The sequence below is a fragment of the Macaca fascicularis genome, chromosome 1 (genome assembly GCF_037993035.2).
Source record: "Macaca fascicularis isolate 582-1 chromosome 1, T2T-MFA8v1.1".
NCBI lineage: Eukaryota > Metazoa > Chordata > Mammalia > Primates > Cercopithecidae > Macaca > Macaca fascicularis.
The window spans coordinates 79700207-79714843 of record NC_088375.1 but is presented as its reverse complement, the minus strand read 5'-3'; the positions used below and the strand labels follow the sequence as shown (position 1 = coordinate 79714843).

Genomic DNA, 14637 nt, shown 5'->3' with positions numbered 1-14637 from the left:
AAGAAATACAAGTTCCCTGGGGGTAAGATCATAAGACAATTTAAGTAACACTTCCTTGGGTATTTTACAGTAGCAATGATTTCAAGTGAACTTGAAAATACCCTACTGTAAAATACCCAATTCCTACTGTAAAATACCCAATCACATCTATGGAGTATAAAGAACATTTCATAGAAAACAAGAAGTAGAAATAATCTTTGTGGATGGAGCTGGTACTGCCCCCCCACCGCCTGCCGCCACATGTTTCTCCTGTTAGGTGATATTCTGCCCTGAAACTTATGAAGTGACTCTGACCCTGTCTTTGAAGAAGATTTCAGCCTTGGCAGCCTGACATCAGCTCCAGTTTATCCAGGCTTTGTTCTTCCACAAGATTCTTGTGCTTATAGAATCTTTAGTGGCTCTGATGTTCTACTGTTTCTGTGGAGTATATCATAGCATCCATCTGTTCTTGGTATAAACAAAATAGCATCCAACTTACACCAATGTCTCTCCCACTTACAATAAAACACCTAACTCTCATGTAGCATTGTATCCATATTGAGAACTCTGTGAGATAGATATTATTATATACAAGTCACAGATATGTAAACTGAAATGCAGAGACATCAATAACTTGTTACAAGGTAAGTGATAGGAGTCAGGATTTTTAACTCAAGCAGTCTGGCTCCAGTCTATGATCTTAACCGCTATCATCAAGGTACTGTTTTACTTTAAAAGACTAGTTACTCAGTAAGAAAAACTAGGCAACAGAGAGAGGTGATCAATATGCTTATAGCAAACTGTGGAAGAGTCCAATTTTAGCCTACACCCCTCGCCCTGGTCTTTGGACATTACTTCTGTTTGCTGACCTTCAGTGACAGTGTTCCTTAAATTTCTGGAAACAACTCACTTTCTAGCTTAGCGTAAGACCAGAAAGTGCTGTCCACCTTTAGAATATAAAAATCTCTAGCTTATAGATTCTGCATTTGGATGTGGTTTCTTTAACTCACCACCTCGTGCATTGCTTCTGAATCACATTACAGAGGACTCTTCTGTTTCCAGGACTGCAGTAGCCAAAACAGCAACAGGAGCTGAAATGCATCTGTCAAGAGAAGTTTCCCACTAAAACTAGAATCCATTGCTTCAGTAGGACTGTCACTGAACTAAGCCTGCGTTAGCAGAAACTGGCAGGCAGTATTTCCACATACAGTTCTTTAGGGATGCTAGGTATTCTTTGTTGCTGCCATTTAGAATCAGTGTACTGACCATACTCATTTTGGCAGAGAACCTACTTTTGAGATAAGCTTTGAAAATGTTTGCTGCCCACCCCCACCTTGCCCTGCCTCACCCCACCCCAGCATTGTTGCTCATGGCTACAATATGTTTGCACTAATAACTGCAGGCTCTTGTGCACATAGAGAAGTTAGCCACCTTGGTAGAAATTAGAGGAAGGGAAGAAAGAGGGAAGAACGGTTTTATTTTCAAAATCCAATCCTGTGGAAAAACCAGAAATGCAAAGACATAGTCTTTATTAGGAAAGCTAGCACCAACAAAGTAAAATCAGATATATTTGTTTAGGAAAAATAGGGAGCTGCTGCTTTCTTTATGTTAAAAGGATGTTATGCAGACTTTCAAACTGCTCAGATACCTTGGTTCCTAATTCTTTTTTGTTAAATCAAATTTTAAAAGTAAAAACTCAGGAACATTAGCTTACTTATATAGAGTATTTATAGCAAGCAGATTTTTTTTTTTTTTAGAACTTTAAAATGGTAGTTTCCCAAAGTGATGGAAAGAAAAAGCACTTACAATGTGCTGGACATTGTTTTAAAATACTGTATTAACCACTTTAATCATTACAACAGTACAGTGAGGTAAGTACTGTTATTATCCCTATTTTGTATACAGGGAAACAGAGGAATAGACAGGTGAGAAACCTGCCCAGGGTCTCATAGCTAGTGTTTGGCTGTGCTGGGGATTCAAACCCAGTAAGTCCAGACTCAGTACCCCTGCGCTGAATGACTGCACTGCACATAGGGCTCTCATGGACCAGATGTTTGCATAGATCAGTTGGAATTTACGACAAAGGTGATAATGTTGGGGGTAATAAGACATTATTTCTCGAATACCTGGTTGTGTATCAAAACCTTTACATAGCCTTCCTGAACTATGACCCTGTTGGGTAGATGATATTACATCCACTTAATAGATTGGTAAACTGAGGCTTAATGAGGGAACCTGACCTGCACAGGGTCTCACAGCCGCTAGGAGGCAGAATCATAACTGCAGCTAGGTGTGTTTGTCTCTGACCTTTGCTCTTAACCTCCATACTACACTGCTCCTGCTTTGTTTGTTAATTATCATGTTCTAATATTCTTAAATAGTAATAAATATAACATCATCAAGGTTCCTCATTAAGTGATCAGTCACTTTGGCCTCTGGTGATATTTGATGGGGTAGGGTCGGGGGAAAGTAACTGGAAAAGAAAAACCAGATTAGCTTTACTCTTCCCCCTCCCCTCCAGCTTTCAATTTCAACCCTTCCCCAAGAGAAGAAAACAATCCTTCCTGCCGACTTCTCTGGAAAAAGCCACCACTGTGAGCTTCCACTGTTTTGTTTTACTTTAAGCACCGTCCACAGAGAGAGTTTTTAACTGCAATACGTAGCTGTGCATAAGCCTTATGGAGAACTGATGCCCAAGCTGATTAGCATACTGGCAGTTGAACAGGAGACTATTTCTTCAGACCCCTCAAGGAGAATTTCCTTGTTTACCTTATATGTTTAAATTGTAATATCTCCTTTTTCTCTCCACCCCTCCCACCTCCAAATATTATATGAACAGAGTTCCTACATGGCTTAAACATACGATACACACATACTTTTGCACATAAGCATGCTCTGTGATTTGGAGCATTCTGCATGTCTGTCTCAAATTCCCTCCTCCCCCCACTCCCCATGGTTTTTTCCCCCCATTAGGCAAATGGAAGGCCATGCCACCTGTTAGCATTACATCATTGGCTCCCCAGAACACAGTTGCACCAAAGGCCTTAAACAAAGTAGTTCTTCTTGTATTGTTTGCACTCAAAGAGCTGATATCATGCCAACTGATGTCATTGTATGTCTTTGTGTAACTGCTATGGCAACTGGGCAGGTGGGGAGCCTCCAGCTGATGTCATTGAGAAAGGAGGTGTAGAGGCAGAATTTTAAAAAGCTGGACGCTGCTTTTTTCTGTGTGTGGGGTTTTCTAGCATTTTTTTTTAAACTAGCTGCTTTTAAGACAAATTACAGCTTGAGTACCCTAAATAAGAACAGAGAGGTTTTTCCCCTGCTTTTAGAGACTTCTTTTGAATTTGTTTTGTTGTTCTTTCCTCTCATCTTATATGGAAAAATGTAACAACTGCCGCCTTTGAAGAAAAAAGTGAATTAGGTTCCCATCACAGAATTTGGGTTTCTGTGGAGGCAAAGCTGAGCAGATTTTAACTCTTCAGAATCCCTTTTGTGGAGGCTGTGATGATGACAATGGGTAGTTTTTATCTTATTTATTTTTTAAGTCTTCACTGGTGAAGTTATTTTCAATATTTTCTTTCTTTCTACTTCAGAATTCTCTCTTCAGGTTCAAAGTTTATTATCATAACTGCCTAGCAGAATGAACTGTCATACGTAAGGGCAGAGGTTAATTCTAGAAATCAGCTGAAATTTGTATACAGCTCTTGTTTTTCTTTTCAAAAAGCTGAGGTAGGTTTTGACTTTTTACTTTCGATGAGTAAAGTGAACATAGTATTGCCCTTTGAGTTTTCTTTGGATCATAACCATACCTTAAGGAGAATATGATTTCTCTCTTTTACGCAGCCAGCTCCGGCTCCATTGGTTATGAAAAGTCATGAGACTCGGTCTAGGTTATGGTCTGGAGTTTCCCGCTGTGGTTTGTCAAAGATGAGACTTGAAATGGAGAAGAACATATGCTAGGCTCAGAGGCTAGTGGACAGATAGACTTCCTGTCCTTATTGCAACATAACCGTCTCTTGTTCATGCTTTGGGTTTTCTGCCTTATCTCCTGGAACTATCAAGACAGCCACAAGCCATCTGTCTTTGAGGGTAGTAGATGTTGTGTTCCGGTGGCTTTCAGCTAATAGGAGTTTTCTACTTCCCCCTCTTTTCAAAGGGAAAGCCAGAGTGTATCTAGTTCTGTTTGATTTGAATTAGAGTTCAGTTGGCACTAATAATGTCAATCCAGATTTTATAGCACTTACATGTATATTATATAATTTGAGCTTTGTAATAATCCTTTGGGTTTATCTGTGCATGTCATTGTGTGTAAAAATATTAGCAGAAAATTTAAACAATAAACTGTGATCCATAAATTCCCTAACTTAAACAATTGTTCATTTTTTGTACAGTCCTTCAGCTTTTGTTGAATGTTTTTTACTTAGCTTTTTAAAAATTTAATATTAAACCAAAATATTTTATTTATTTTCACATCGTTTTTGCAACTACTCTTTTAAAGGCCACATAATACTCCATGGAATGAATGTAATAACTTTTTTTCTTTTAATTTGTTTTTGTGTTTTACTTGGCCTTTTAAAAATATATATAAAACAGATAATATTGTAGTGACCATCTCCATGTATCTAGCTAACTGTCTTTGGTTAGATGATTTCCCTAAGATCCATTCCCAAAATGAGATTGCACTTGTTCAGGGGAAGATTTGCATTTTAAAAATGGAGAAACAAGCACAGTTTATAAGCTTTTTATGCTAGATGCATAACTCTCAGGAGGCAGAGCAGAGCCGTAAGCTCAAAAGTATGCATTCACACTTCCACAAGAGGTTTCTTGATGGGTTTATGTGCCCATAAGCCTTGGAAAGTCGAGGAGTAAGCAACTGCGCTGCTCTCACATTCTGTTCTACTGAAAGTCAGGGTTGACAAATGTCAGGGACCTACATGGAGAATATGAAAAAAGATTATAAGAGCAATCCATCCCACCCCACCCTGGCTTGTCTTTTCCAAGTACTTCTCTGCTGATTTCACCTGTGGGCAATCATATAAATAATATAAATTAAAATAGTGACTACTTGCTGAGCTCTACTGTGTGCCAGGAGATGTGTTAAGTATTTTACACATACTCATTTATCTGAGGCTCACAGTTGCACTCAAAGGGAGACGCCATCACCCTCAGCTTACAGATGGTGGAACTGAAGCACAGAGGTAAATGAACTTAAGTCATAGTGTCAGGAAATGATGGTACCCAGAGTATAATCAAGGTAACCTGTCTCTTCCAACGTTCTTGCTTGTAACCACTCTGCTGTATTGGGAGCACACTTGGCCCTCTGGGTGAGGTGAGCTATGAAGGGTGCAAGACGTGCTCCTGTGGTGCTGAGATTCCACCCGAGGAGGTCATCTGTGCCTTTCTTGGCTCCCAAAGCACAGGGTTCTATGTAGGCCACTGAGCATATGGCTCTTTGAGGCAGGTCACATTTGCAGCTGAGGAAATTGCCTGACGCTGCGTGGAACTCTTTCTAGGGGAACATGCCCTCATTTGTAGAAAGAGCACATTTCCAAAGTGCTCCATGCAGTGATACTCCCCGAAGCTTGTCTTGGGTCTCTAAATGGACTTTTATTTTTTGTTTTATTTTTATTTTTATTTTGTTTAAATACATATTTATGTGTGTATTTAAAATATGCTTGAGCTACAATGCAAACTCATTCTAATGGGGAGGTAGCATTTTCTGCCAGCTCTGAAATCTCAGTCACTCTCACTTTCTGTGTTTGTGTTCCAGGTGGACTTAGTAGTTTTAAGCAGAACCATGAAAACCTCTGTGACAACTCCCTCCAGCTCCAAGAGTGCCGGGAGGTGGGGGGCGGCGCATCCGCGGCCTCGAGCTTGCTACCTCAGCCTATCCCCACCACCCCTGACATCGAGAACGCTGAGCTCACCCCCATCTTGCCCTTCCTGTTCCTTGGCAATGAGCAGGATGCTCAGGACCTGGACACCATGCAGCGGCTGAACATCGGCTACGTCATCAATGTCACCACTCATCTTCCCCTCTACCACTATGAGAAAGGCCTGTTCAACTACAAGCGGCTGCCGGCCACTGACAGCAACAAGCAGAACCTGCGGCAGTACTTTGAAGAGGCTTTTGAGTTCATTGGTAACTGTCTCCCATAGGGAATTTTCATCCTCTGCCTTCCTTTTCCCTCCGGCTCTTGCTTTGATATCAAGTTCAAGGTTTATTCCTATGTTGCAAAAAAAAAAAAAAAAAAGCTGCCCTGGAGTTTCGAAGGGCTCTGCTAACTGAAACAGCCTAAGCATTCTCCTAAGTCATAGCCTGTCAAGTGTATCCAAGCCATCAAGATGGATATAAAAGGGCAGTAATTGAATTTGTTGGGATCCGTTCAACTAGAAATCCTCATCCCTCAAGTTCTCAGTGAAATAGTGGTAGGAGTTAGCATTTATGTGCTCTATAACCAGAAAAATGGATGGAAAGTAAGGAATTGGAGGTCAGAGCTGGTGCTACTGCTACTGGATCTACTAGCGCCCTTCAGCACCTTGGAAGCAACATCTAGTGAATATGACACCCCTTCCAAACACACCCATGCCTTCCGGTCACCCTACTAATCCTTATTCATCGAGCATAAGAGGAGATGGTACTAGCTTTCCTTTGACAGTCTGCCCCAAACTCATTGAACTAGGAAAGGTCAGGTTGTGTAAACAGAGTAGTTCCCAAGGAGGAAGTTTTAGCAACAGCAGGCTTTAATCCCCAGAAGGAAGCAACTATCAGCCTAATCCTAATCCTAATTTCTGCAACTTCTATAGCCCCAAACTGCTATAAGACTCAAAATATCATTTTAGGAACACCTGCAATATAGCAAAACTCAACATTTGTTTTTGTTTTGTTTTGTTTTGTTTTTAAGTAACTTCAACTTTTATCACCATAAAGGGGTGGTCTAGTACTTTTCCTAAATATTACGGCAGGTTGTTATTCCAGGAAGAATACAGTTAAATGGAGTGGGGTGTTCCTTCGCCAGAGAAAAAAAACAGCCTTAGGTTTAACAGCCACTGGGGTCTGGTGGATTTGCTGTAGTGTTGACATCTGCGGCCATGTTGCCAAGCTGTTTTCCTTGCTAATTATGCCGTCAGCACAGGACCATGGAATATTGAGTCTGAAAGGAAATTCAGGGTGATCACTGAACTTAGAGAAGGAAAGTGACTTCTCTGAGGTCATAAGAATTCTAGTGTCCAAGAAGGGGCCAGAATCCAGGGTTTTTGACCCAAGCCTGAGGCCTTTTCACAACATACTAAGGTGATGTTTCTGATGCCCTATTAAGTAATTCCCAACTGGCAACACTGAGGATGCAGAGATACTGCAGATTCTTTATTAATAAAATCTGAGCCAAACCTGGAACTCTGAGGAAGAAAAATTTCTCAACAAGCAGATGAGGGACTTCTGGTTGATACATGGTGTTATGACTGAGATTCCATCTGACTTAATTCCAGTTGGAGGAAGTTAGGAAATTGTTTTCTATTTAATGACTAGGGTAAGATATACTTGTTCTAAGAGGATTTCAACCAAAGCTCTCACATTCCTTATAGATTACTCAGGCTTACCTGCCTTTTTTTTTTTTTTTAAAGGAAAACGAGACCAATAACAAATAGCATTCAGCCCGAAGAACAACTCCAAATCACAACCTGCATAGGCGCAATTTTATTTTCATCGTTATGTTATTGGATAAACTGAAATCTTACAGTCTTGCGTTAGGAAAAACACAGCAGGTTTTATAAACATAATAGCTTTCACTGAGAGTCTAATATAAATTAAGCAGCATCTAAGTTTAGTGTTTATGCCAGTTTGTTTATTCCTGAATCAAGTGTGTGTAGTGGAACCAGTGGTCCAGCCAGGCACTTGGAAGCTCATTCTCTCATCACCATGCTTTCTGGTCTTGATTTGGAGCTCAATACTGTGCACTGAAGGGAAAAGGTTGGAAAAAGAGAGATGCTTACTTTTCTTGAAATACTGTTGACTATGAGAAGTAAACCTCATCTGTAAACTTTTAAGATGAAAATTTATATCAGGTTTTTTTTTTCCTTCGTCCACTGGTGGCTAGCCAGTAGATGTAGTTTAGGTGAAATCGCTATTCTCTCTACTCCTTCTCCTTCCCTACCTGTTTATCTAATTGGTGTTCCTTCAAGGAAGCTTGCTTAGAGATGCGTTAGAGTCTAGAAATGTCGTTAAGAATCTGTTCAGGCAGTGCCCACACGCTATTGTCCTGAGCTTTTAATATATCTGAAAACTTAGCAAGTCTTCCTCTTTCAATTGCTCTGGATTTTGAACCATTGCTGGGATTCCTCCATCTTCTGCATTATTGCCACATTGGAATGTCATACGTGGATGCAAATGGGGTTGAACGCTTGAGAGGTGACACCCTGGGCCTGTATGCTACTGGCCTTTAGTTAACTTTGCAACAACTGGATTTTCTGGGGAGAAGCTGAACATAGCATGTTTCTAGTTTAGCTTTATTCCTTTAACCTTAATCAGGGTTTAGTAAGACTAAAACTCTTATCCATTTAATTCCCGTTCCTGTACAGAGCAATTCTATAGAATAAAGAAAGTGTTTTTTTCTCTATTACAAGTGAGAGAGTTGTTGTTACTAGCTTTAGGTTTGTTAAGTCACACAACCAAAAATTGGAATTAACATCCTTAATCCAAAGAGGAACTGTTATATATATATATATATATATAACATATATATACACACACACACACACATACACATACACATACATATATATATATGTGTGTGTGAGTGTATATTTTCATGTGTTGGTATAATTTTTCCCTCCCTCTCTCCTTTTCCTTCATTCTTTTTTTTTCAGTAGTATAATTCCAGAAAATAAGAGAACAAGACATTTAAGAGAGAGGTTCAATGACTGTTAGAGTTGACTTAATCAGTAGCTTGTTCAGCGTGAAAGTTAACTGTGTTATAGGTCTGGCTTCAGGCCACTGTCACCTGTGAAGCAAACTGTTCCCTCTCTTTAAATGTAGATGTATAGCTTCTTGTTCATGCTGCTATCAACTTTAGCCAGTTCTGGAAGTTGTGACATAAATATATATAATGAACTAGTAGATTATACTTGGCTTTAAAACAGTTTTAATTCATTATTTCTCTACAAAATAAGGCATTGCAAAATTTAGATAAAAGTTTCTCTCTCCGTGCCTCTCCCTTCCATCTGCCCTTCATCTCTTGTCTTTCTCCCTTTTTTCAGAGGAAGCTCACCAGTGTGGGAAGGGGCTTCTCATCCACTGCCAGGCTGGGGTGTCCCGCTCTGCCACCATCGTCATCGCTTACTTGATGAAGCACACTCGGATGACCATGACTGATGCTTATAAATTTGTCAAAGGCAAACGACCAATTATCTCACCAAACCTTAACTTCATGGGGCAGTTGCTAGAATTTGAGGAAGACCTAAACAACGGTGTGACACCGAGAATCCTTACACCAAAGCTGATGGGTGTGGAGACGGTTGTGTGACAATGGTCTGGATGGAAAGGATTGCTGCTCTCCGTTAGGAGACAATGAGGAAGGAGGATGGATTCTGGTTTTTTTTCTTCTTCTTTTTTTTTTTTTTAGTTGGGAGTAAAGTTTGTGAATGGAAACAAACTTGTTTAAACACTTTATTTTTAACAAGTGTGAGAAGACTATAACTTTTGACGCCATTGAGATTCACCTCCCACAAACTGACAAATTCAGGAGGTTAAAGAAGTAATTTTTTTAAGCCAACAATAAAAATATAATACAACTTGTTGCTCCCCCTTTTCCTTTTAAGCTATTTGTAGAGTTTATGACTAAATAGTCTGTGCAGGTTCATAGACCGAAAATACTACACACTTTAAACCAATTAAAAAGAACCAAAAGTAAATAGAAAAGACATTGAATCACCAAGGCCTGGGACCCGCCTGGGCTGTCCACATAGAAAACAAAAACCCAACCAAACCAAGCCCTGTTGTGCTCACTGGTGCAAAGAGAAGATCAGGGCAGCTTAAGTGGTCTAAGAATCCTTCAGGCATTCTTTAAAAAGACAAAGGATACCTTTGATTTTGTGTGTTTCATGCTCTGCATTTTTTTTTTTTTTTCCTTCTCTGGGTTTAAGAGATTTTTTTTGAAATAGTGAGGAACTGACCATTATACCATATGCCTTCACTGGCTTCTTGTGCAATAATATGATGTTTTAAGTGTGCAAACAAGTTAGAGCTGGCAGCTGAATGGTAGACAAATAGTGCAAATTTGCCAGGTTGGAGATAGAAAGGAATTCAACAATATATCAATTACTTTCCTTCCCACCTTTTTCCTTTTTTTTTTTTTTTTTTCTGATTTGATTCTGGTTACAGTGCCATAAACCTTGTTACATATGTATATCAGAATGTAAGAAAAAAAGAAAAATTTATTTAAAAATATTTTTCGCAAAAAAAATCTTGGTGTGTTTCTGTTGATTGTGTAAAAATTTATTTTCATTACATAAATGAAACTGGTTTGGGATGTGTCTTTTTTCCCCCCTCTTTTACCTTAACTCAGGTTCAAGCCTTTCTTAGCTCTGGTAATTTGCATATAAAAGTTGAAATAAAACACAGATTTTTATATAGGGAAAGAGAGATGAGGAAGGAAACATATCCAGTTTTCTCACTGTGAAACAGAATTAGCAAGGAAGTGAAACAGCTCCAGTATTGATCTGCCCAGTCACTATCCCTTCTATTCTCACAATGCTGTCATCCTCTCCTGCAAATATAATTCCTTTTGCATTGGGGAAGCCTTGCATAAAGTGAACTTAAGGGGATCCCATCTGCCTTTGCGCCTTGGTGTCCAAATCACTGCCAGATTGATTGGTGAGAATTCAGTGATCTCCCTAGTGGGTATTTGATAAAAACTTAGGACAATCTTCCACTTAGGGATCTTGCTATTCCTCTCCCCCTCTTCTGCCCCAACTGCCCCATTGTCACTTGCTCACTTGACATCTTTGGTGACATTAACCATGGAATGCATTGCAGCAAATTGCTATTGCCTACTCTTCCCAGCAAACTGAAACTGAGCTCCATACATATGTACAGCTTCCTTATAACTCTGGGTTAATGCATAGCTGGGTTCCCAATTCACTGTTGATGGAGGGTTGGGAGTATGGGAAAAACACAATGCAAATATTTTCAATGTTTAATTAAATTAAAAGTCTAGTGGGACTTGGCCATAAGGAAGATTTATGGCAAACTGAAATTTGCCTGGGGTGAATAAAAGAGTTGAAGAATCTGGCATGTTGGATTCTATGTGACAATATTTGACATAAATAATTTTGTGTATGTTGGCTTGAAAATGTTATAAGGAAATATTTTTGACATTAAAAAATAGCTTTTCTACCAAAAATAATTTAAATTTTTCTTTTATAGAAAAGTGGAGACTGAATTTAACAGGAATTAACAGCTATTTTGGATTATTTTAATATAAAGTGTTAATCAGGTAAAAAGTAAATCTCTGTGCTTTCTATTCTTCAGGCTAACAATTTCCTTGGTTTAAGGAGTCAGGTTGATATATAATTAGTGATTTAAAATACATGGTAATTTATCAGACTTTTTCTTTTGTTATTTTAAGTCTAAATATTAAATTTCTGATAGCATGTAAGGTATATTGCCTCCCTCTCTCCCTTCCTTCTTTCCTTCTGCTTTTTCTTTGTTCCCCTCCCTCCTTTTCTTCCCTCCCTCTTCCCTTCCCTCTCCTTTCCCTTCCCTTCCCTTTCCCACTTTCCCACTTTCCCACTTTCCCTCTTTCCCTCTCTTTTTTCTTTCTAACAAAACAGAAAAATCAATACAATTTCTCATCTTTATCCACATGGAAGTGATTTATGTTTTTGGAAATTTATGATTTTGAGAGAAAAGCCTATCCTGAGGCAAACAGTAATCCTGCCAACCAGAATACCAAGGATTCTGAGAGGGACTCAGGACTTTTCTACTAATCTGCTGTGAGTCACTTAGCCTCCATTTCTTCATAAGGAATGTTAACCACTTCATGAAAATAATACAGATTAACCAAGCCATAGCTCCAGAAGCCAGACTCCACAGGTTGCTGGGCCTCACTAGCTGTCTGGGAGCTATCGGGCTGCCCTAGGAAATAATTGTGTCACCCCAAGAAAGCTGAGTCCCTGACCAATGCATGAACCATTCTCAGAATCCAGCAAGGGTTGTTTTATACTAAATGAATCTAATTACTTAGTAGAATGAATCTGCAATTAATTTTTAAAAATATACAAACATTGTTAGATTGAATAAAACAGCAGCTTCAGCTTTATATATTACATTTATTTCAATAGTTAATACTTTTCTAATCAATGCATGTGAACCAGGATAGGGAGTTTTCATTTCTTGAAAGAGTTTGTGCCAGTTTCTTCTGGATAAGAAAAGGCATCATGGGAGGTAGGGCAAGGAAGCTGACAAAAAACATGTACAAGGGGAAATATGCAAGAAGAAACGTGTACAACCCCACAAGCACGTGCTGGCAGTAAAGGGGAAAGACGGCCTTTTGTAATATGAGAAACAGGAGAAACTGGGAGGCTAAAATGAAAAAAAAAACCTGTGTCAGAGTAAAGAACTAGGATCTGAATGACACTCCAGAAGCTGACTAAGATAGAATGCTAATAAATTGCTCAGCTAGATATTCTGATGGTAAGAAGTCCAATGAGCCAAGTTAAATAGAGACCAATCAATGATGGCCTTCACCTTATTTGGGGACAGGCTCTTGTAAATAGGCCACAACACATTTTATTTTGTGCTTTTTTCCCCAAACATGAAACATGCAATCTCACGAAATATAGGTTGCTGTTTGGTTTCAAGCTCTGATTGGAGACAGTTGTGGCATATGGATGGAGGTCAGATGAAGGGTGGTAGAAAATGACTATTTAGCACTGGCACCCAGAAGGATGGGTCATAATTCAGAAGTGCGCCAAATCACACCTATCTGTAGAAGACTTCCCACCTTTTTGAGGTGGTGGAATATGAACACCAGTGCTTTCCGTGGTTCCTGATTTCTTCCTTCGTGACAACCTTTGTCAGTGTTGATAGAAGGTACATGTATTGGGGTTTAATAAGAAGCAGAAACAGTGACATAGAATGAGGGGTTTATTCCAGGGATTAGACCTCAGGCAAGTGTGAGATCTGTTGAATAAGTCAATGGGAGTCTGTTGCATCTGTCTGATAATGGGCTGAACTCTCCGGGTCAGCACAGCCATCAGTAACAAAAGCTGGGCATGAAGTAGAGAACAAAGAAGAATAGGAATTAGGAGGAAAAACTGGAACCCATATCAGCCTTTTACCAACCTCAATGGGAGTGACTTCCGGAGGGATCTAGTGCCCTCTGCCATGGAGCTGAACATGTTCCTAGCATAGGACTTGGCAAAGCTGAAGACAGAGCTTTGGGAGCTTCAACTACAGCTGCTGCGCTAAGTCCAGGTAAATCACCACATCAGGGAAAATGTGTGCTTTGCCATCATAGAGTTTGGTGCCCCCTTCATGTGCTTGCTGCTTCAGTTCTGCTTTTCCAACCTCATGCAAATTTCCCTTAAGACTAACCTTAACTCAGTGTGAATCAGGAGAGGAAATTCTGGAAAATATAGCTCCTGATTTAGCTAAGTTGATACCGTAGGATGCTACCAAAATCCATCCCTTGCCAACTTGGCATCCATGTCCACTTCTCTTAACTAAATATAACTTCCAAATGAAGACATTAGCAAAATGATGCTTCTATCTAGTATGATGCAACTATCAGTTCTACAGATGAAAACACACTTAAAAGACAACTGGGCGCGGTGGCTCACACCAGTAATCCCAACACTTTAGGAGGCTGAGGTGGGTGGATGACTTGAGGTCAGGAGTTCGAGACCAGCCTGGCCAACATGGTGAAACCTGTCTCTACCAAAAGTACAAAAATTAGCCAGGCATGGTGTTACATGCCTGTAATCCCAGCTACTCTTGAACCCAGGAGGCAGAGGTTGCAGTGAACCGAGATGGCACCATGGCACCAGCCTGGGCTATAGAGTGAGACGATGCCCCCCCCCCAAAAAAAAAAAAAAAAAAAAACAGGATACCTAGCCTCATAGGTTGCTTTGTCCATTTTGGAATGATATTCAGTCCTTTTTTAGCTGAGATCCACTTTCCCTCCGATGTCATGTCATATAAATATACTGAGATACAAGGATATTACGGGTTGAATTGTGTCTGTCAAAAAGCCATGTTGAAGTACTAACCCCTGGACCTTGTAAAGATGATCTTATTTGGAAATAGGATCTTTGCAGATATAATCAAGAAGAGGTTATATTGGATTAAGGTGGGTTCTAATTCAGTGACTGGTGTACTTATAAGAGGAGGGGAATTTGAACACAGACACAAAGAATGTCATGTAACAATGGAGGCAGAGATTGGACAAAGGAACACCAAAGATTACCAGCAACCATCAGAGCCTACAAGAGACTCATTGGACAGGTTATCCCTCAGAGCCTCTAAAAAGGAAGTGACCCCACTGTCACCTTGATTTAGGACTTTTCACATACAGACTGCAGTAAAATAAATTTCTGTTGTTCTAAGCCACCCAATTTGTGGTACTTTGTTATAGCAGCCCTCGGGAACTAATACAA

The 14637-nt window shown here is 39.7% G+C and overlaps 1 protein-coding gene across 4 annotated transcripts in view; it reads left to right on the top strand.

The window, feature by feature from the left end:
- Positions 1–11381, top strand: part of DUSP10 (dual specificity phosphatase 10) — a 41666-nt gene extending 30285 nt beyond the window's left edge. For 3 of the 4 annotated variants that reach the window (XM_005540903.5, XM_074026804.1, XM_074026817.1), the window contains 2 exons: positions 5753–6124; positions 9238–11381. In XM_005540903.5, coding sequence (XP_005540960.1) covers positions 5753–6124; positions 9238–9503 — 638 coding nt within the window. In that variant the 3' untranslated portion in view covers positions 9504–11381. The remainder of the gene's footprint in view (positions 1–5752; positions 6125–9237) is intronic. The other variant, XR_012428737.1, reaches the window with a different exon arrangement.
- Positions 11382–14637: the final 3256 nt, after the last annotated feature.